General features: G+C 41.7%; 1 protein-coding gene across 5 annotated transcripts in view; it reads right to left on the bottom strand.

Annotated features, from left to right (window-relative positions):
• The window catches only part of NCOA7 (nuclear receptor coactivator 7), a 154,176-nt gene that overhangs the window by 6,557 nt on the left and 125,107 nt on the right, over positions 1–22,512 (bottom strand). For 4 of the 5 annotated variants that reach the window (XM_037894730.2, XM_037894732.2, XM_037894728.2 and 1 more), the window contains 5 exons: positions 16,594–16,741; positions 5,641–5,766; positions 5,196–5,348; positions 4,394–4,489; positions 3,527–3,600 (listed from right to left, as the gene is read on the bottom strand). In XM_037894730.2, coding sequence (XP_037750658.1) covers positions 3,527–3,600; positions 4,394–4,489; positions 5,196–5,348; positions 5,641–5,766; positions 16,594–16,741 — 597 coding nt within the window. Of the gene's footprint in view, positions 1–3,526; positions 3,601–4,393; positions 4,490–5,195; positions 5,349–5,640; positions 5,767–10,519; positions 10,825–16,593; positions 16,742–22,512 lie in introns of those variants that run through there. The other variant, XM_007056292.4, reaches the window with a different exon arrangement.

Raw genomic sequence — 22,512 nt, 5'->3', positions numbered from 1 at the left:
CTGGAATCCAATGACAGAGACCAGTACCGCGTGTCCGGTGCCAGCGAAGGCAGTCGAAGGTCCGGTGCCGTATGTCAGTGCGAATCGTCTGCTGGCGTGGGGGACCTGCCCCCTACTTCATTCATCTATGAAGATGGCCTTCTTAGTTGCCATCATGTCAGCCCATAGAAGCTCCCTCCTCTCTCCATGGGTACTGCCAGGAAGTCACCTGAAGTGGAGCACCAGTAGGGATGCTACTTGAAGAAGAAGGAAATGTTACTCGCCATGTGCAGGAACTGTAGTTCTTTGAGACGTGTGTTCTGTGGGTGCTCTGCTACCTGCCTTCTTCCCCTCTACTTTTATTTTATTTTTGGTTGTTCCCCAGGGGATGACTAGGTAGAGAAGGAACTGAGGGTGGTTTACCTGCGTGCCCTGATTGCCTTGGTGCCTGCCATAAGGAGGCATAGGGAGCATGTGCAGGCTGAGCGGACACTGCTGGCTAGAAATCTCTGATCAAGGACTCAAGATGCGTACATGCACCTGGAGTAGAACACCTATGGGGGAGCTGATGGTACCAACGATGATGGGCATACACCAGATATCATAGATGTCAGGAGCTGATGCTCGCTTGGTACTGAGGGTACCACATGTACAGGCACCCCTGACTGAGCTTGCGTTGGTAATGATGATGGGGTTAAGGTGCATGATGGCAACAACAGCTGAACAGGATGATTCATTGCTGATGGCAGGGTCGAACTTGATGGTACCGTGTGCTTACCCTCCCCTTACTAGTGGAGGGTACAGGTGCCGTATCAGAGCTGTGTCTACTGTTCTTTGAGCTCTGGGACTTTGCAGGCCCGCAGGTACCAGAGGAAGAGTCCTTGGCCTCAACAGTACCCCTGGAGACTGAGGACCTCGATAGGGACCTGGTCTTTTTTTGGAGATGGAAGAGTGAGAGTCCGCGCTCTTTCTGGGAGTCTTCCCAGCAGGCTCCTTTTTGAGAGGAGGCAAGCCCTGAGGCTGACGGGGTGCTCCATCTGTCCAGGGATTCTCCTGACTGGCTCAGGGGGTGGTTGCAGGAAGCATTCCATGGCCAACAGTCTGAGATTTATCTCCCTGCTCTTCCTAGCTGTGGAGTTAAGGGTCAAACAGAAGGAACGCTTCTGGGACATGTGGAACTCCCCCAGGCAACAGACACACTTGAGAGTGCCCACTGCTTACTGGTATAGCCTCCAAGCAAGAGAGGAAGCATTTGAAGTCTGGTGAGTCAGGCATGCCCTGCCAGAAGACGACAAGTCTCCCCCGAGGAAAGGGCGGGGGGGGGGGGGGGGGGAACCACCCACAATCTCTCACCAAAACTAACTATGGTAAAACATTAAGTACAACTATCTGTGCAAAACAAAGAGAAGTCCAATTACGCTCTAGGCAGACATGCTAGGTGTTCTGTAAGGCTGAGGCAGAAGAGAAGGAACGGAGGGTGGTTTGCGTGTGCATCCCTATGTAGCCTCAGTGTCTGCCACCAGGAGGCATAGGGTGCATGCGCAGGCCAAATGGACACTGCTGACTAGAAATCTCCGATCATGGGCTTGAGAGGCGCATGTTGGCAACAAGAAGAAAGCCAAGGAAAGTGTGGGCCCCTTACTGAATGAGGGAGGCAACCTAGTGACAGAGGATGTGGAAAAAGCTAATGTACTCAATGCTTTTTTTGCCTCTGTTTTCACTAACAAGGTCAGCTCCCAGACTGCTGCGCTGGGCATCACAAAATGGGGAAGAGATGGCCAGCCCTCTGTAGAGATAGAGGTGGTTAGGGACTATTTAGAAAAGCTGGACGTGCACAAGTCCATGGGGCCGGACGAATTGCATCCGAGAGTGCTGAAGGAATTGGCGGCTGTGATTGCAGAGCCCTTGGCCATTATCTTTGAAAACTCGTGGCGAACGGGGGAAGTCCCGGATGACTGGAAAAAGGCTAATGTAGTGCCCATCTTTAAAAAAGGGAAGAAGGAGGATCCTGGGAACTACAGGCCAGTCAGCCTCACCTCAGTCCCTGGAAAAATCATGGAGCAGGTCCTCAAAGAATCAATCCTGAAGCACTTAGAGGAGAGGAAAGTGATCAGGAACAGTCAGCATGGATTCACCAAGGGAAGGTAATGCCTGACTAATCTAATCGCCTTTTATGATGAGATTACTGGTTCTGTGGATGAAGGGAAAGCAGTGGATGTATTGTTTCTTGACTTTAGCAAAGCTTTTGACACGGTCTCCCACAGCATTCTTGTCAGCAAGTTAAGGAAGTATGGGCTGGATGAATGCACTATAAGGTGGGTAGAAAGCTGGCTAGATTGTCGGGCTCAACGGGTAGTGATCAATGGCTCCATGTCTAGTTGGCAGCCGGTGTCAAGTGGAGTGCCCCAGGGGTCGGTCCTGGGGCCGGTTTTGTTCAATATCTTCATAAATGATCTGGAGGATGGTGTGGATTGCACTCTCAGCAAATTTGCGGATGATACTAAACTGGGAGGAGTGGTAGATACGCTGGAGGGGAGGGATAGGATACAGAAGGACCTAGACAAATTGGAGGATTGGGCCAAAAGAAATCTGATGAGGTTCAATAAGGATAAGTGCAGGGTCCTGCACTTAGGACGGAAGAACCCAATGCACCGCTACAGACTAGGGACCGAATGGCTAGGCAGCAGTTCTGCGGAAAAGGACCTAGGGGTGACAGTGGACGAGAAGATGGATATGAGTCAGCAGTGTGCCCTTGTTGCCAAGAAGGCCAATGGCATTTTGGGATGTATAAGTAGGGGCATAGCGAGCAGATCGAGGGACGTGATCGTTCCCCTCTATTCGACACTGGTGAGGCCTCATCTGGAGTACTGTGTCCAGTTTTGGGCCCCACACTACAAGAAGGATGTGGATAAATTGGAAAGAGTCCAGCGAAGGGCAACAAAAATGATTAGGGGTCTAGAGCACATGACTTATGAGGAGAGGCTGAGGGAGCTGGGATTGTTTAGTCTGCAGAAGAGAAGAATGAGGGGGGATTTGATAGCTGCTTTCAACTACCTGAAAGGGGGTTCCAAAGAGGATGGCTCTAGACTGTTCTCAATGGTAGCAGATGACAGAACGAGGAGTAATGGTCTCAAGTTGCAATGGGGGAGGTTTAGATTGGATATTAGGAAAAACTTTTTCACTAAGAGGGTGGTGAAACACTGGAATGCGTTACCTAGGGAGGTGGTAGAATCTCCTTCCTTAGAGGTTTTTAAGGTCAGGCTTGACAAAGCCCTGGCTGGGATGATTTAACTGGGACTTGGTCCTGCTTTGAGCAGGGGGTTGGACTAGATGACCTTCTGGGGTCCCTTCCAACCCTGATATTCTATGATTCTATGATTCTATGTGTGCCCGACGTGGAGCACCCATAGAAACACTATTCAAAGAAGGATAAATTAATCTACTGGACTAACCAGTTTTTCCTTTCACACTTACATGTAACAATATCCCTTCTCTCCCAAAATGTAGTCAATTATAGGATTTCAAAACCAAAAAACCACACACTTACCCTCCCCCTCCAAGTTCTAGAGAGCTGGTATCTCCATTGATAAAGTAGGTGTTTTCTCCAGACCACTTAAACACCTAGAAACGCAAGACCCAAATTTGATTATCGGGAATATAATAAACTACAAAAGTAGGCCGGTGGGTGGGTGGGTGGGTGGGTTTGTGTGTGTGTGTGTGTGTGTGTGTGTGTGTGTGTGTGTGTGTGTGTAAAAAAATAAAAGCAGCATGGTTCATATCTAAAAAAGGCACAACGATAGATTGCTTTAAATTTCACATGTGTCCAATCAATATGCCTTTCCTTTTCATAGACTTAATATCTTCAATATTTAAAAACAAACAGCCTATTTACATTTTAGGGGTGTCTCACAGTTGCCCATTCTCTAGTTTCTTGTCACTATGGTCTAAGCACTATGTAAAATCAAACTACTTCTGGAGCTCCCACCTCTCCGGTTTTATGAGTGTTCCATGGATTAATCATTACATCTTCCCACACAATCAACCTAGAACCTTCTTCTCACCCTCATGGAAGAGTCCAGCTCCTCCAGTCACTTTTGCTGCAAGTATTGCAGTTTGGTAGTACTGAATGAAGAGTTTAGTGATTAGCTGCATTCACAAGCAGTTTGTCACGCACCTTCAAACTGATGCTTTCTGAGGAGTCAATTTTTTTCTTCTCTCTCTAACCAAGAGAAGTTGGTCCAATAAAAAAAGATTACCCCTCCCACCTTGTCTCTCTAATATCCTGGAAACAACATGGCTACCTCAACACTGCAAAAGGGTCTCATGATAAACATGCTGTTCAGTAATGTTTTGTCAAGCGTGTTTCACAAGTGGAGCTCCCCCTAGTCATGGGTCCCCTTCCCCAACAAGTTACCTTGAAGTTTGGACTAAACGTGTAGAGGAAAGTTTCGCCTGTGCCGTAATAGTGGTCACTAAATCTGAAAGGATGTGTTGCATATGCTCCAAATATCTGTCAAAACAAAAACGGTTGGGTTATACTTGAAGACAATTTGCAAAATTCAAAAGGCCTTTCAAATATAGTTTCTGACAAATAACTGCACTGATGTTTTAGGTAATAAAGGCTAATTAGTGAAATTCGGGGGGGAGGGAAGGGAAGCTGATCTGGTGTCTGGGTTGTCCACACCCCTTTATAGTTTTAAAAGCCAGAGGGCTCCAGATATGAGGATTCTAGAAGCTACTGGAGTACTTCACACCAGTCCTAAGGATGCTCTCTGCTGTTTTATAACAGACTGATAACTGAAGTCTGCTAGTGACTGGAATGGATGCTTGTGAGAACACAATTACAGTTGCAAAGCATGCTCCATAGAAATTGTGAGTTCTGTACAGATTTTTCTCTCTTTTAGTACTAATATTTTCCTGGGTTTGAGTTTAAGGATAAATATGCTAATTTAACAGCCAGTACTAAGCATAGTATAACATACGTCTTGTCTTATTTTGACTCCTACTATTCCATATAATTGAATTTGGCTGAAAACTGCTGCTTTGCTAACAAGCGTATGCAACTCTTAAAATTGCATGGAATACCCATGTGAAGGTTGCACTACAAATGATAAAGATAGTTATGTTTAATCTATTTACAATCATAAGCTCTTCTTTAATTGGGTCATTCCAATCAAGGAGACCCCAAAATAAGTGCACTATTCCCAAGTCCTAACCTGATTGTCCATATCTTTGACGACAAGGAGGACTGGACTGTCAAGAGACGCTGATTTCCTGTACAGAGTTTTCAGGCTGGTTCCATGCTCCAACGTGCTATATGCAAGCCGCCATGGATATCCCTGCACTCTTGCTGGCAGACAGCGTGCAAGCTAGGAGTGAAAGAAGAGACTAGTGTAGACATTTAATTATATATGATTTCTCTCTCTTCATCTCAAGTCGACAGCCAGTAGAGCACTGCAAGAAGCTGTGTCTGACACCTAGACACTACAGAGATGGGTATTTACAATGCACCCAAAATAAAGAGCTGAAGCATTGTGGTTAGAAATTTAAATCTCCAATATTGTGCCAATATAATTTCTAATGTTACTGTTCCAGTGTCAGCAGGGGAAAAAATGAGAATGTGGGAAAGGGAACAAACCAAAACTCCATTACTAATTATACCTGTTCTATGTGCATATTCTCTAGGAGCGCGCTGTGGTGCTTTAGGACAGGTAAAGAATCATCGTCATCTTCTTCATAGTAACTGCAAATGCTCTTTCGACGTTTTGCCTCTTCTACAGTGATAATCTGAGACAAGAGGACACAAGTATTATAAATTTGAGTCAATTTCTGGGTTTTCATTAACTTTAAACCTGGACGAGTGAATTAGATTAATGGAGTTGTTAGTACCAGACCCAGATCTTATACACTGTGAAGCAGCCCCAGAAAGCTAGTATATCCTACATATGCAGGACCACCCAGTGTAAGGACATACCCCAGGAACAATGTTACATAGTGAATAAAGAAGTGTTGTTTACCCTGTCCCACAATACAAAAACCATGGGTCACCTGATTAAATTAAATTAAATAGGCAGCAGATTTAATATAAACAAGAGGAAGTACTTTTTCCTCACACCACAATTAATCTGTGGAACTCATTGCCATGCGATCTTGTGATGGTAAAAATTTAACTGAGTTAAAAAATGAACTGGATAAATTCATGGAGGATAGGTCCACCAATAGAAATTAACCAAGACGGTCAGGGATGCAAACTCATGCTCGGGACAACCCTATACTCTGACTGCCAGAAACTGGGAGTGGAAGACGGGGTGGATCACCCCAAAATTGCCCTGATCTGTACACTCTCCCTGAGGCTCTGGTATGGTCACTGTAAAAAGACAAGATACTGGGTTAGATGGACTATTGGTCTGACCCAGTATGGCAGCTCTTATATGCTTATGTCTATGGGTAGCACAGGAAGCATGGAGAGGTCTTCTTTATGGCCTGACAATCCCTTGTTGCTGTATTAACCCCTTGGGGCCATTAGCTGGTGGAGTAACTAAACGATGTTGGGGAAGTAGCCTGGTACATACTTAGTCCAACATCAAAGGAGTGCAAAGGCCACCTCCTCCTGAGAGTCACCATGTGTATGTGGGCCACGGGGCTTGGGATATTCTTTCAAATATGAAGGATACAGAAGCTTCTTTGTTTTCCTTCCTGCAGTTAGTCAAGCGCAGTGAACTCTTCTCAGACGCTAATGCATAACACTAGTATAAATAAGGCTTTAGGTTTCACTTCCCATTATTGCTAACCCTACGGCAGCCCTTTCTTGCCCATTTACAAAGAAATAAACATTTATTTATATAAACTGAAATAAAACACCACACCGAAGAACCAAAAAGAAAGTTACAGTTGAGCAAAACCTGGAAGAAAAGCACATGTTCTGAAGGCTGCATCACATAGGTAAGCTCTCAATGAACCTATATGCTCAGTCAAGTATTTAGTCCCAAATTCTTACTAGTGTAAGTTCTTTCTTGTCTTTAAAATAGCCATTTTGGGAAACTGATGCTTATTTCAAGAAATTTTAAGAATGTATTCCAAGGTCAAAGGTCTCATGGTATTTAAATAAAAAAAATCATACATTTTCAGTTGAAAAACTATCCAATAATTCTTTGGAAATGTGGATTGGTCACTGATAGTTTTAAATCTGAGTTTGCTACAACTTTAAAAACAACATTGATCCATATAAAGACTCATTAGTCAGATTTGGATTCAAATGTTCTTCCTTTAGTTAGAAGGAAAATACCATGCCCTTCCTCCCCCAGAACTCCATTAAGGTCATTGCCTGTTCCACTAGACTGACTGCAGAGTCTGCAGAAAGAACTGACTGCAGAGTCTGTGGCTTCAAATTTATCAGTTATCTAAACCATCTTTTCTATACAAACCTATCACCCTACAATTAAACTCTATGATTCTATGGAGCCGCAGGGCTGAAGCCCCAAGCCCCAGCGCTCCTCCCAGATCTAAAGCCCTGAGCCCTGGTGCCCCCATAGGGCAGAAGCCCTGAGGGCCCCTCCCCTCCGAAGCCCTGACCTTCCCCCTATGCTGCAGCTGCAGCCCCATCCTGCTCATGGCTGAAGTCCGTAACATTTTGTTGAGAGTTACAGATCATTTCAGATATAAGAACAACCTCCATTCGCAAGGTATTCGTAACTCTGAGGTCCTACTGTACAAATTAAAATTTCATAGACAGACAGACAATTACTTGTTTATACTGCTCTATGTACTATACACTCAAATGCAAGTACAATATTTATATTCCAGTTAGGGCTGTCAAGTGATTAAAAAAACTAATCATAATTCATCGCACTGTTAAATAGAATACCATTTACTTACATATTTTTGGATCTTTTCTACATTTTCAAATATATTGATTTCAATTACAACACAGAATACAAAGTATACAGTGCTCACTTTATATTTATTTTTTATTACAAATATTTGCACTGAAAAACAAAACAGTATTTTTCAATTCACCTCATACAAGTACTGTTGTGCCATCTCTTTATAATGAAAGTTGAACTTACAAATGTAGAATTATGTACAAAAAGTAATTGCATTCAAAAATAAAACAATGTAAAACTTTAGAACCTACAAGTCCACTCAGTCATACTTCTTGTACAGCCAATTGCTCAGACAAACATGTCAGAGTGTAGGGTTGTCCCGAGCATGAGGTTGCATCCCTGACCATCTTGGTTAATTTCCATTGTTGTAGCTGGTGTTGCAAGATATTTATGTGGCAGATGTGCTAAAGATTCATATGTCATTTCATGCTTCTATCACATTCCAGAGGACATACATCCATGCTGATGATGGGTTCTTGCTTGACAACGATCCACAGCAGTGAGGACCAACTCATGTTCATTTTCATCATCTGAGTCAGATGCCACGAGCAGAAGATTGATTTTTTTTTTGTTTTGGTGGTTCGGGTTCTATAATTTCCACATCAGAGTGTTGCTCTTTTAAGACTCCCAGCAGCATGCTCCACACTTCATCCCTCTCAGATTTTGAAAGGCACTTCAGATTCTTAAACCTTGGATCGAATGCTGTGGCTATCCTTAGAAATCTCACATTGGTACCTTCTTTGTGTATTATCAAATCTGCTGTGAAAGTGTTCTTAAAACGAATACGTGCTGGGTCATCATCAGAGACTGCTATAACATGAAATATATGGCAGAATGCAGGTAAAACAGAACAGGAGACATACAATTCTCCCCCAAGAAGTTCAGTCACAAATTTAATCAACGCATTTTTTTTTTTTTTAAACGAGCATCATCAGCATGGAAACATGTCCTCTGGAATGGTGACGAAGGGGCATATGAATATTTAGCATAAAGGGGCATTTGAATATTTAGCATATCTGACAGGTAAATACCTTGTAACGCCGGCTACAAAAGTGCCATGTGAATGCCTGTTCTCACTTTCAGGTGACATTGTAAATAAGACGTAGTAAGCAGTATCTCCGGTAAATGTAAACAAACTTGTTTGTCTTAGCAACTGGCTGAACAAGAAGTAAGACTTGCAGGCTCTAAAGTTTTACATTGTTTTGTTTTTGAGAGAGTGTAGTTATGTAACAAAACAAAAAACCAAATATCTACGTTTGTAAGTTACACTTTCACGATAAAGAGATTGCACTACAGTACTTGTATGAGGTGAATTGAAAAAAAAACCTATTTCTTTTGTTTGCCATTTTTACAGTGCAAATATTTGTAATAAAATACACTGGACCCTTGCTAGAACTCGCGTCTATATAGCATGAATTTGCATAGATGTGGTCACGGCCATGGATCCCAAATTTAATTACTTTAATTGCAATTCATTTTAACACGGTCCCCGCATTAATGCAGTCCCGCGCATGGATCCCAAATCCCACATTCTTGCGAGGGTCTGGTGTAACATAAATGGGCACTGTACACTTTGTATTCTGTGTTATAATAGAAATCAATATTTGAAAATGTAGAAAAACATCCAAAATATTAAATAAATTTCAATTGCTATTCTCTTGTTTAACAGTGCGACTAATCGTGATAAATATTCTTTTCTTTTATTGCAGTTAATTTTTTTGAGTTAATCGCATGAGTTAACTGTGATTAATCGACAGCCCTAATTCCAATTGATTTATAATTATATGGTCAAAATGAGAATGGAAGCAATTCATCAGTTATGTGCTGGGACACTTTTGTATTTTTATGTCTGATTTTGTAAGCAAGTAGTTTTTAAGTGAGGTGAAACTTGGGGGTGTCGAAGACCAATCAGACTCCTGAAAGGGATACAATAGTCTGGAAAGGTTGAGAGCAACTGATTTAAGAGATATGAATTTTCTGTTTTTTTCTTTCTTCTCTCATTAACTGTGGTCTCCCTGGAACCTGGACTTTTTTACATTTTTAATTTTTAATATTTTATAAGTGACTCCTCTACCGCACATTGAGAAAATAGTGGGGGCGGGAGGGGGCAGGTTTGATTACAAAGCTTTCATAATGCCTCCAGGTTTCAAAAAGAAAGAACTCAAACCAAGTCTACCAGCCAAATATGTTTGTACTGATGTATAACTGAATTTGCAAAGGCAAGCAGCTGCAGATATGTTTCTTCTTAACAAGTCCATCATCAGTTTCTATCAATAAGGAATAAAAGTCAACCCCGTCCTACCACCCAAAAAGGGACAGAAATCCAGTTCTTAAGAAGTTAAAACAAAAAGGCATTCAATGAAGACAAACTCTCCAAAAGTTCACCTACTTGCATCACACCAAATGAATTAAATATCTCAATGCTGTAGTCAGGCCAAAACAGCAATGAAGAGATATGCATTACCCACCATTTACAGGTCAGTTCAGGTACATAAACATTAAAAACCCCACAGAGATCTGAACTGCAAAAAGTACTGCCATTTTTAGGAACAAAGAAGCAAGCCCCAGCATGCAGAAATATCCAGTTAAAATGCATTTTAGTTTATTGGTACAGAGATAGAACACAGCACCACAGCATTGTATGCAGTCCAACATACCTGCACAAAAGGCTCCTGGTTAGGTCTGACACAGTAAACAATCTGAATATCCAAAGGTATTTGTCGCACTCTCATTGTTATGGAATTTATTTTCACTATATCAAACTTCTCTGCTGTACTGCCAAAGCTGTTTCCTACACGCTAGACAAGGCAGCTACTGCTTCTGCCACGCTGTGATAATATTGCTTATACACTTCCCTGGTACAGTCTTACTTTCTGTTTCCCCAACAGAAAGTATAAGTTTCACAAAGGATTATGACCAAATTAGGGCCTCCCTAAAAGTCATTTCCAGGCAGATCCACCTTCATATGTAAAAGCTGTACAGGGTTGGCTGGTGGGTTTTTGTACCTTTGGAACAATTTCCAGCTATTTCCTTATTACCACCAGAACATATTTAAAATAGAACAATGAGTTCAGCACGATAGGAGCAGCGGTTTGCCTCCCATGCTTTGTGGCAGGCGTTCCGCAGCTCCTTCACTTTGACCCTGCACTGCAGGGTGTCCCGGTCATGGCCCCTTTTGGTCATTGTGAAACCTGTCCGTAGGTATCATAATTCCTACGGCTGGAGCGCAGCTGGGACTGGACAGCCTCCTCTCCCCAAATGCTGCTGAAGTCCAGCAGCTCGGCACTGCTCCAAGCGGGGGATCGCCTGGTGTGTGGAGCAGGCAAGGCCACCTGGAAAGATGCGCTGAGACCACTGCACGCATCGCCGAGCAAACAGAAAGGGGACTTTCAAAATTCTTGAAGGAATATAAGGGGTGGGGCTCACGGTTGGTCACCCGAGGGCAGGGCAGCAGAGTTCAAACCGATGACCAGAGAGGCAAGAACAGGCTGTAATCAACTAGTGTCTCTACACTGGCACAGCAGCGCTGTTGCCCCGGCGCAGAAAGCTGTACGCCTCTCATCGGGGTGGATTTTTTACAGCGCTGCAACTGCGCAGTTTCTGCGCACTAAGTGGCGTGGCAGTGTGTGCACCTCGGGAGTTACAGCGCAGCAGGCTGCTTTACTGCGCAGAAACTTGCCACTGTAGAGAAGGCCTACATTATTCCATCATCTTTTCTCGCTCTCTCTGTCCCTGGGTTTATCATCCCTCCCCATCACATCTACTTACACATCACGTGCTTGAACAACTGCACAGTGACACTTAATTATTTGATATGCATTGACTGTATATTCAGCACTGTACAAGGCAGGGAATAAAGACATATTTCCCTTTGCAGAACTGAAATCTGTTTCTTTATACAGCATTTAAGCTACAGACTGTCAAGTGGAAGTTAACAATTACAAATGGGGGACAGTTTTTCAATATAAGCCCTACTTTCCATCCCTTTCTCTAACTTTTGAGCACAGCAACTCATTTGTTTGCAGATGGGAATGCTTAAAATAGGAGAGCTGTAGAATTTTTCTAGAGATGTTTGAAATGTTATTATTTAAATTCTTAAATACTAGATCAATTTTTTTTAAATTAAAAATTGGTGTTGGAAGGCTAGCAGTTCTAAGTGCTACACTCAGCTGTGTTCTGGAACTAATAGAAGCTGGGGATGGCAGAGTTGGATAATGAAGGAGGAACACTGAACAGGGGGTAGGGTGTATTCTATAGGCTCCAAGGAGAAGAGGCTCCAGGCTCTGATATTCAGGCTACTTTGAAAATCCACAGGTCTCCTAAGCTCCAGTCAAGCAGGACTCCTCCTCTTACTCCTGGGGGAATTCTGTACCAAAATATTAAAAATTCTGCACTATAAAATTAAAAATTCTGTACACAATATTTTAAAATGCTGCAAAATTCCACACATTTTGTCAAAATAATGCAATATAATCATGCCAGTTTCAATTAGTTTGGTAATTTATTTAAACTACAATACAGTGGATGGAGAATGGGCGTGGGGAGCATTAGAGGAAATCCCCAAACCCCCTTTGTCTAATAGTAATGTAGCTAGGTTTGACATATATAAGACACACACACACCCCCACACCCATATGTTCAGTGTCACATTGTAGGCAACTGAAGAGCACGTAAGGGCTGGGGTATCAAACTCACAATTTATGCTGGCTACTGATCTCCAGAAAGGCAAGTACCAAATAGTTCATGGAGCCCATTTTGATAGGAATTTTTTTTCAGTCCAAAAATTTAGGCCAGTTCTAATCACTAACGCACCATAAGCATTTATAAGGACATACTATTCTTTACACCACTCTGGCAATGTAAAGGAGCCTTTCAACTTTTACATCTGTTTTGTATTCCTGGGGGAATTCACAAAGACAATGGGAACAATTCACTAAGCAGGAAGGCTGCTACATTCTGCTTTGCCCCATGCCTACCTCCTCAGAAACACCTCAAAGCCCTGCCTCTCCACGCCAAGCATGCCACAATAGCGACCAGGAGGGACAGAGTGTGTGTCTCCCTCTCACAAGCATGACTGCCCAGCCCCCCACCCCACTCTACCGTCCTAGTGGTGATTTATGGCTCTCTACCAGCTGCCCCGGGCGCCTGAACCAACCTGCCTGCACTGCCAGGGAGGGGCACATGACTGCTCTTGTGGGTTTCCCTTTGCTTCCCCATCAGAAATCATTTTTCTGCAGGGAAGCGAAGAAATCTGTGGGGCCATGAATTCTGCGCATGCACAGTGATGCAGAATTCCCCCAGGAGTATCCTCTGCACACCTAGCAGTGGGAGAAGCAGCCACTGGGGATAGGGCAAGGAGCAAGTCAAGGAAAGGGGCTGGCTGGAGAATGGGAATGAGTCTGCAGCCTGCTAATGAGAACCAGCTGGAGTTGGGAATCAGACAGCGAGGAATGGTTGGGAAATCAAGGCCATCTGTGGGTCCTGGGAATGAGGTGGTCTGAGAAGCAGAACCATAGAGCTGGTGAGCAATCTCCTCGGGGGGCAGAGGGGGGAAATCTTTTCATTCTCAACAAAGCTTTCACCAACATTCAAGTTTTCACTAGATAATATACAGAAATGTTCTTGAGGCAGAAGCCTGACATGAGATGAAAGAAGAAATTAACAAAAATACAACAAATTCCAAACAAAAAACATTATGTTAATTTACAAGTTACTAAGCACAATTCAAGAGAAGATACACCAAATAAGTGTGTAAAATAAAATCCCCAAAGCATGAACAATTACTGAGAGTCACCTTGTTACCCACCCCACACCCCCAGTGAGAGAAAGAGACTTGCTAGTGCTTAGGCTGGTGCTGTCAGGCAACTGACACCCAGTCGTTAGCTACCCAAACAATCTCCTCAGGGCTATGCCAGGCTTCACTTTGCTTTACACTTTACCCATAGGGGCACTTCAGTCCCTGAGCTGATCACCCCTGTGATATTCAGCCCTGACACCAGCTAGTCACAGAAACATGAGGTTTGCTATCCCAGTGTACACTCCAGCTTATTTGATTCAATTCAGGATCAGCTCCTATGTAACACCACAGCCCTGAGATATATTTATAATTAAAACAATCCTAAGTTCAGCATCAAAAGCTAAGATTTAGGAGACAGTGAATGAGGATAATGGAAACATAAAGGTTATATGTAAAACAAAATCTATACATGCTTTCTAGAGACTGAACTTGGTTAACCTGTTTAAGTTATTTGTCTAAAAGCAGTCTCTTCTCACCTAAATGTCTTTTATAGTGCTCCCAATCAGGACAGGTTGGGATCCTTTTTTCATGAATGTAATCATAGAAATGTAGGACTGGGAAGGACCTACTCCAGACCCCACCATTAAGGCAGGACTAAGTATTATCCTTCCAGCCCAACCCAACAAGCGTTCATGGGTGAGGGGAAGCGGTTCTTAAAAACCTCCAATGACAGAGATTCCACAGCCTCCCTAGGTAATTTATTCCAGTGCTTAACTTCTCCTTACAGTTAGGAAGTTTTTCCTAATATCGAATATAAATCTCTCTTGCTTCAATTTAAGACCATTCCTGCTTGTCTTGTCCTCAGTGGCTAAGGAGAACAATTTATCACCCTTCTCTTTAGAACACTCTTTTACTTACTTGATGACTGCTTTCATGTCTCCTCTCAGTCTTTTCTTCTCCAGACTAAACAAACCCATTTTTTTAAATCCTTCCTTGTAGGTCATGTTTTCTAGACCTTTAATCATTTTTGTTGCTCCCCCTCTGGACTTTTTCCAATTTGTCCACATCTTCTCTGAAGTTTGGTGCCCAGAACTGGACACAGCTCTGCAGCTGAGGCCTTATCTGTGCTAAGTAAAGCGGAAGAATTACTTCTTGGGTCTTGCTTACAACACTCCTGCTAATACCTCCCAGAATGATGTTTGCTTTTTTGGGGGGGTGGGGGGGGGGCAACAATTTTACATTGTTAACTCATATTTAGTTTGTGATCCACTATAATTCTCCAGATCCTTTTCAGCAGTACTCCTTCCTAGGCTGTCATTTCCCATTTTGTACATGTGCAATTAATTATTCCTTTCTAAGTGTAGTACTTTGCATTTGTCCTTATTGGATTTCATCCTATTTATTTAAGGACATTTCTCTAGTTAATCACATTGCCTGATTATTTCCTAAGGTGCAGGATAATGAGATGTCCTTTTGCCTCCTCCTTATATGCTCAAATCCCATTTTTTGTACCTAGAGTCAGGGTGATCTGCCGAGATTTATTCCCTGGTGTGACTTCATGTTGAATTCACATATTCATGCTGACTTTATGTGCACTGTTTTGGCTTGCAATGCTTAACTTACACATGAACTGAGGCAGACATCCCTTGCCTAGCAGAAACCCATTTGTTAAGAAACCTGCCTTGATTCAGAGACTCTTTTAGGAACAAAATTTCTTATATCTATATAAAAAAAACCCCACACCTTTTTATGTAGTATCTGCAAAAACAATGAGGAGTCCTTGTGGCACCTTAGAGACTAATAAATATATTTGGGCATAACCTTTCGTGGGCTAAAACCCACTTATCAGATGCATGGAGTGAAAAATACAGTAAGCAGTATATATATACACACAAACACAGCACAGCACATGAAAAGATGGGAGTTGCCCCTTATCAAGTGGGTTGTCAGTGCTAACAAAGCCAATTCAATTAAGGCGGAAGTGGTAGTATCTGTACATACATTTCACAATGGTATTAATGATCAGTGTGATCCTGGCTTTCATTAAAGATCCTACATGACATCATTTATGGATAAGTAGATGAAAGCAGTGTACAAGATGTAGTTTGTCATGCTTGTTAGGCGTTCTTGTTACAGTACAGTGAACCCTTTGCCAATTGACACTGAGGGGTTCTTATGGTCACAATGGTGGAAATCAGAACCTAATGTTACAAACAGTTCTACCCCTAGCACCAAACCCACAAAGTCTGTTGAACAAAAACATGTCCCAAAGATCAGCATCCAGACCTCCTTAACTCTGTCCCAGTAATGCAACACTCAAAATAAAGTTCACTTATACTTCACAGTTATCTATTCAGCGCAAAGCTTTTTCCCAGAACTATAAAACTTTAATACCTAATTTATCTTACTCTTTTTCATATGAACATTGCAAAATGTTCGGCCTTTCACACATGTATGTACAACCCACAGATCAGAGATATATCAGCAATGCTGTAAAAGTATTCATTAATGATTTAAAACAGATGCTCAAGCAAGTAGTATGCTAAATGATATTCTCCACCTTGAAACTTCACTGAAGCTGACTTACGAGTGCCTTTTTTGCAACATTAATACTATTGTAACATTTGTAAAGTTTCAAAAAAAATATGTTCTCCCTCAAAAAGGCTATGAAATATGGTTTAAAAACTTTGTATGATAGTTGCAGTAAATATTTGTATAACTTCTATTGACTCTGCTGGAATCAGAAAGTTCCTTGCCTGATCACTACCTTGGATCACTAGAGATATAAAGGGAGAGGAGAGCAGTAGGGATCAGAGTAGGTATGTTGGACAGCCACAAAGCCTGAGGACACCATAATACAAGGAATAAAAGTCCTATCAGTAAAAAAAAGTGCCAGAATGTTAGAAAAATTAAAAGGGTGGGTATTTAGATTCTCAGTGGATGATGCACATTCCCTGTATCATTCTTGATTCTCTGAAAATAGAAGGCACTCACCTCCCAGCTTTTAGTTGATGGCTCACTGAAGAAGTTGTCTATCATATCAAGCTCCTCCTTTTCCACCACTACAAAACCTTGCTCTTTGGCATCTTTTCCATATACTTCTGGTGACCACTGAACAAAAAATGTATACAGATGATCTACCCTGTGAAACAAAACAAGAGAGGACATGGTGTTCAGTTTTCCACAGAACTGTCATATGGTATACAAAAATGAAGGGCCCTATTTTATTAAATTTTCCCCAGAAATTTATCAGAGGTTATTACTACAACAACAAAAATAAGTGAAAATTACTCAGAAAAATTATTAATTTTTTTCCCCACCAAATATTGGGGTATATTTTTGTGGATGGAAGGACAAGGGAAAGAAGTATTCAGTAGATTAATGCTTTGATGAGTCGAATTCAATGTGGTTTGCTGCAGAACTAAAACAGAACTCAAAACTCAATGCCACCTCTGAGTTTAACAAAATAATATATTTCTAATCCTCAATTTAAAATTTTCATTTGAACAAACAATTTACTGTTGTAGACTTGGTACTATTAGTCCTATAAATATTTACATTTAATAACTGGGCCACACCATTTGCAGTGCATACACTCAACATCCTTTTCTCCGGTTTTTGTTTTCTTAAAACTTGACTACTTCCTTGTGTTCTGAAACGTACTCTGATACAGATTTTCATTTTCTTTCCATTTTAGCATGTCAGATCTTTAAACCGTTACCTGCTAACCACTTAAAATGTGTAACGGGTGGGTGTGAGATTCATCAGTACATTCAGATGTACATGCACTTCAATATCATACATATTATTTTGACAGGTGTTTATTTTTAAGCATTTTTTTAGATTTTTATCAACTGAAATTTCAGTTGCAGAGTTGTCAGACAATTATTGAATGACAGAGACATTGAGATTAAAAATTTTTAACGTTCTGTAGACAATTTGTGTATTAACAGTTAACATCACATACCAAAATATCCTTAAATCAATAAATACTTGTTTTTACTAATCACTTGCTAGTCGATTTGTAACAAGCCTAATTAAATAGACTAAATCACTGTTTTTTTTTCCAATACAGTCTTACTTTGCCTAGCTGTAAATTTCAATTATCATCGAACGAAATATTTTTTCATCAGTTTGTGTGTATGGTGCAATCAATATTTATCGACATTTACCAATAAAAATCTAATCCACCCAAGCCTACCTAGAAGATTCTTTCTACATTTCAAATCATTTTAGGACTTATGATCTATGCATGACTGATCTTTAACATTTTTATAAAACACCAAATAAGCAACATCATTAAATTTCATCCTAAAATGTGAATACTGCAATAAAATACCTGTGGTTGGGCTAGGTCACTTGACTCAGGCTCGTGGGGCTTAGGCTGCAGGGCTATAAAACTGCAGTGTAGACATTTGGGCTCAGGCTGGAGCCTGGGCTCTGGGACCCTCTCCGTCATGGGGTCTCAGAGCCCCCAAGCCCTGAGTCCCTGCAAGGGGTGAGGCTCCCAGAGCCTGGGCTCCAGCCTGAACTTCTACACTGCAATTTTATAATTCCACAGCGTGAGTCAGCTGACCAGGGTCAGCCACGGGTGTTTTATTGCACTGTAGACATTTTCTTAAGAGTCAAATTCTGCTGATGGCTACTCCAGTGTAAATCCAGAGTAACTCCATTTAAGACAACGGAACTACACTGGTCAGAATCTAGCCCTTAATCACTTAAATTATCAACCTCCAAATTCTAGATAGATTAGTCCCCAACTAGAATTTTGCAAGTGAGCTGCAGGGGCGCTTTTTTGTGTTTAACAAAATAAATTACACCTACAAAAAGGGACACCAATAGTTGGCTGCAAATGCTCTCCCAGATCTCAGCTACATCTTGGGCCACTGGCTCACTTTGGACCCACAGCTTTGCTGCAACTCCCCACACCCCCAAGCAGAATGAGAGGTGGGTTTTTGGGACAAATCCATGTCCCAATGGACGCTCTTCTGTTTTTACTGAATTTAAGTTCTCATTTTAATTTTTTTTAAAAAGTGACTATGCTTGCAAAGAAAAACATTCCAAATGCAAGGCCAAATCCAGTGTAATCTTTCAGAGCCTGTGGATAGTCTGTAACATACATGTAAGAGATGTATGTAATGCATGGGGGCAGGTAAGCAAGATGTGTGTGGAAAAGAGTTTATCCATGAAGTTTAATGGCAATGTAAAATGTCCATTAAACAACTATTTCACTGCTCCATCACCGTAGCAGAACTACTTAGCTAATGTGCTTCTCCAAAGTGGCTGGATAACAGAAATTAGAGATGCAAAAAGGGGGTGGTAAATAAAAGTTATGTGCACTATACAGGCTGAGCAAACCTGGGGATGATCAACAGTAATCAGCTAGGAGAGCTTATGGAAGGCTTATTCTGCAGCTATTGAGGACTCTACTCTCTGCAAATCTGAAGCCACCTGACTAACTCAAACAGCTAACAAAATCTGCATGCTTATAAAAAATATCAAGCTGGGAGAGCTTGTGGCTATCATAATGGTGGAGGAGATAAGGCTTTTATTTCTAGTTGCAAGATTTTTTCCCATGGACAACTTCAGCAGAATGATCTTTCCCACTTCCTGACTTGCTCAAGTAATAGCAAGATCCCTATGCTGAATGGATGAAAAAGTCTCCACATTCATTTGATCAACAGTTTTAAAATTTCTAAAGGGACAACAAAATGTCCAAGTTGCTTACAGACTCATTTTTAGCTTAACCTGTAGAAAACATAGTCACAGTTGAGCTAGACACGTCTGACGTGCAATACTCTGATCCAAAGTTTGGGAAGCTAGCTAAATTTCTACTAATCCCTGTGAAGGGACTGATATGCAGAGAGCTACTGTTGTGAAAGCATATTTGAAAGTATTTATATTTGTGGGGGAAAAAAAATTCTATGACAGAGCTAGACAAATTCATACATTGTAGACCCAAAGCGGATTCCATAATGTACGTGACAACCTCAAAAACAAAGCCAGACAAGAGGATGGACTGAGAGAACCAGTACGAGCCATTAATAGCAGTTTCTTAAAGCATTATACTGTGCATGTACTGAAAAACTACTGTGTATGCTTACAGCACTGTCTACGTATAAAACTGTGTGGTTAGCATTCGCTAAAATCCCATGTACATTTAATGTAAATTAGGTGCAGCCCTTGTACCAATGGTAGGGTGTGCAACCCACGGTGCTAGAAAAGTTTTGCATCACTGACATATTTAAGAGGCAGGCAAATTTTGAGAGATTTTTTATTTTTTTAAATTATTTTGACTAAGGCCAGTTTTACTATCTAATTCAGTCATCTGCTTTTCAAACCAAGGTCCTTGTATTAGGCAGTCACTACAAGAAAAGGTCAGTTGTTCAAAGGATGAAATGATGTCCCTTCTGAAGGTAACTGAAGAAGTGATATACAACACATCACCTCTGGTTCAGTGCAACATTATAAATGTGAAAATGGAGGAATTCCCAGTTCTTACTTTCTAAAAATTATAACTGACAATTTCCTAACTCAAAAAGCGTTGCATCCAACATGGGGAAATCCTATCTTAGACTTAATTTTGCAGATGAAGAGGACATGATCACACAACTAAAAGTTAAGGGTTGCCTAGATGCATGCAACTGTGACTGGATTACATTTGTTATGTGCACAGAAATAAAGTCCCAACCAGTAACAAATATATAAATATTAATTATTATTTAATATGTATATATATATATATATACACACACACACACACACACACACACACACACACACACACACACACTTAGTGCTTCACCAGGGACATTTCACAAAGATGAAAATTATAAGCCAGATGAGCTAGGAGAAAGAATTTAAACAGAAAAATGTTAGTGATAATTGGGAACTGTTCAAGAACATTTTACTAGATGTCCCAAAAGCAAAAACATGAGAAAGAAGGCTATGCTGGTTAAACAAAAAAACCAACCTCTGACCCATACCCTTGCTTAGAGGGAAACTGAAAGCAGTAATAAAAAATATGTAACAAATAAAAAAAAAAGGGAAACTTTTAACAGTAAATATACATTAGAGGTGAGAAACTGTAGGAAACTGATAGGGAAGCAAAAGGACACAAGATGAAATCCATGGCCAGCAGAGTTAAGAACAACAAGGAGAGGTATTTTAAAAATATACAGGAACGAAAGGAATCTTGACAGTGGTAGCGGTCCATTAAGTAGAACTGTCACTAATAATGCAAAAAGCAAGAAGTATTCAAAAATATTTGTGTTCTGTATTTGGGGAAAAGCTAAATGTTTTCATATCATATGAGGGTGATTAAATAATTCTACATAAGTAACTTAAGGGCTTGTTACACAGCAGCTACTGAAGTTAGACATCTTTAAATCAAGAGGTCCAGATAACTTGCATCCAAGAGTTTTAAGAGAGCTGCCTGAGTAGCCTTTTACTTTTTAATAGGTCTTGGAACACTGGGGAAGTTCCAGAAGACTGGAAGAAAAGCTTATGTTGTGCCAATATTTAAAAGGGGGAAAGAGGGTAACCCACATAATTTCCCAGACTTCAATCCTGGGAAAAATAATGGAATGGCTGATATGGGACTCAATTAATAAAGTAGGGTAATTTAATTAATGCGGATCAGCATAGGTTTATAGAAAAATATCTCAAACTCACTTGGTATCATTTGTGATAAGATTACCCATTTAAATTAATAGCCTGATGTTATAATACTTAGATTTCTGAACAGCATTGACTTAGTACTGCACAACATGTTGATTAAGAAACTAGAACGATACAAAAACCAACAAGGCAATATTCAATTAATTAAAAACTGGCTAACTGATAGGTCTCAAAATATAATTGTAAATGGGGACTGTTATTGAGCAGGTGCATTTATAATTGGGTCCTGCAGGAATCAGTTCTTAGTCCTATGCTATTTAATATTTTAGCAATGATCTAGAAGTAAATATAAAATCTAGAGCTGGTTGAAATTCAGAAATGTGGGAAACTTCAACATCCAGGAACAAAGATGCAGACCATACTTAGGTCTTGTCTACACTGCAGAGTTCTGTCAACGAAACAGAGGAGGTTTCACACAGCAATGCCACTGTTGGCAACAAAATAAAACCACCTCGACGGGAGAGACCGCTTTTTGCAGCGAAGTTAAAGCAACAAGGCGTTAGTGTAGACCAGTGGTTCTCAACCTATTTACCACTGTGGGCCGCATATGCGGCTCTCTATGTGTTACGTGGCTGCATCCACACAATATGTATGCTACCTGTATGGCCCCGAGGATGTCACATGGGCCACAGCTGTGCGCTGATTGGGCCACAAGTGGCTTGCAGGCTGCGGGCTGAGAACCACTGGTGTAGACGCTGCCGTTTCTTATATCGCCAGAGCTGGCCTCCCCCAGTATCCCACAATGCCTGCCACGACCGCTCTGCTCACTGTTTTGAACTCAGCTGCCCTGCAGGCATGTGCCCCTCCCCTTTCAAAGCTCTGGGAAGTTCTGACAGCTGAGTATGCCTCTGGAATCCTCTCCCCCTGCACTAGGAACACAGCAGCAGGCAGACTGCTGCTGGGGGCGGGGTGGGGGGGAGGTGCGGTGCGGCAGGCAGGGAGGCTGATGGCTGCCCTCCATCTAGCTATGCAGTCATGCACCCCTCCCTTTTCAAAGCTCTGGGGGAAGCAGAGCTGCTGAGGATATTGCTCCCAGAAGCTGGAGAATCACAGAACTACAGGCAGGCAGGCAGAGTGGGCTGCTGCTGCGGGAAGGATGGGAGAAGAGAGTGCTGAGCTGTGCAGAGCTGAGGGCTGATGTGTATGTGGGGGGTCCACACACTCGGTTTCTGTCTCCCCCCACCCCCACCCCACTTCAGTTGAAAAGCAGCTGCAATCTACTAGGATGCCCTT

The sequence above is a fragment of the Chelonia mydas genome, chromosome 3 (assembly GCF_015237465.2).
Source record: "Chelonia mydas isolate rCheMyd1 chromosome 3, rCheMyd1.pri.v2, whole genome shotgun sequence".
Lineage (NCBI taxonomy): Eukaryota > Metazoa > Chordata > Testudines > Cheloniidae > Chelonia > Chelonia mydas.
This window is presented reverse-complemented; position numbering and strand designations above follow the sequence as displayed.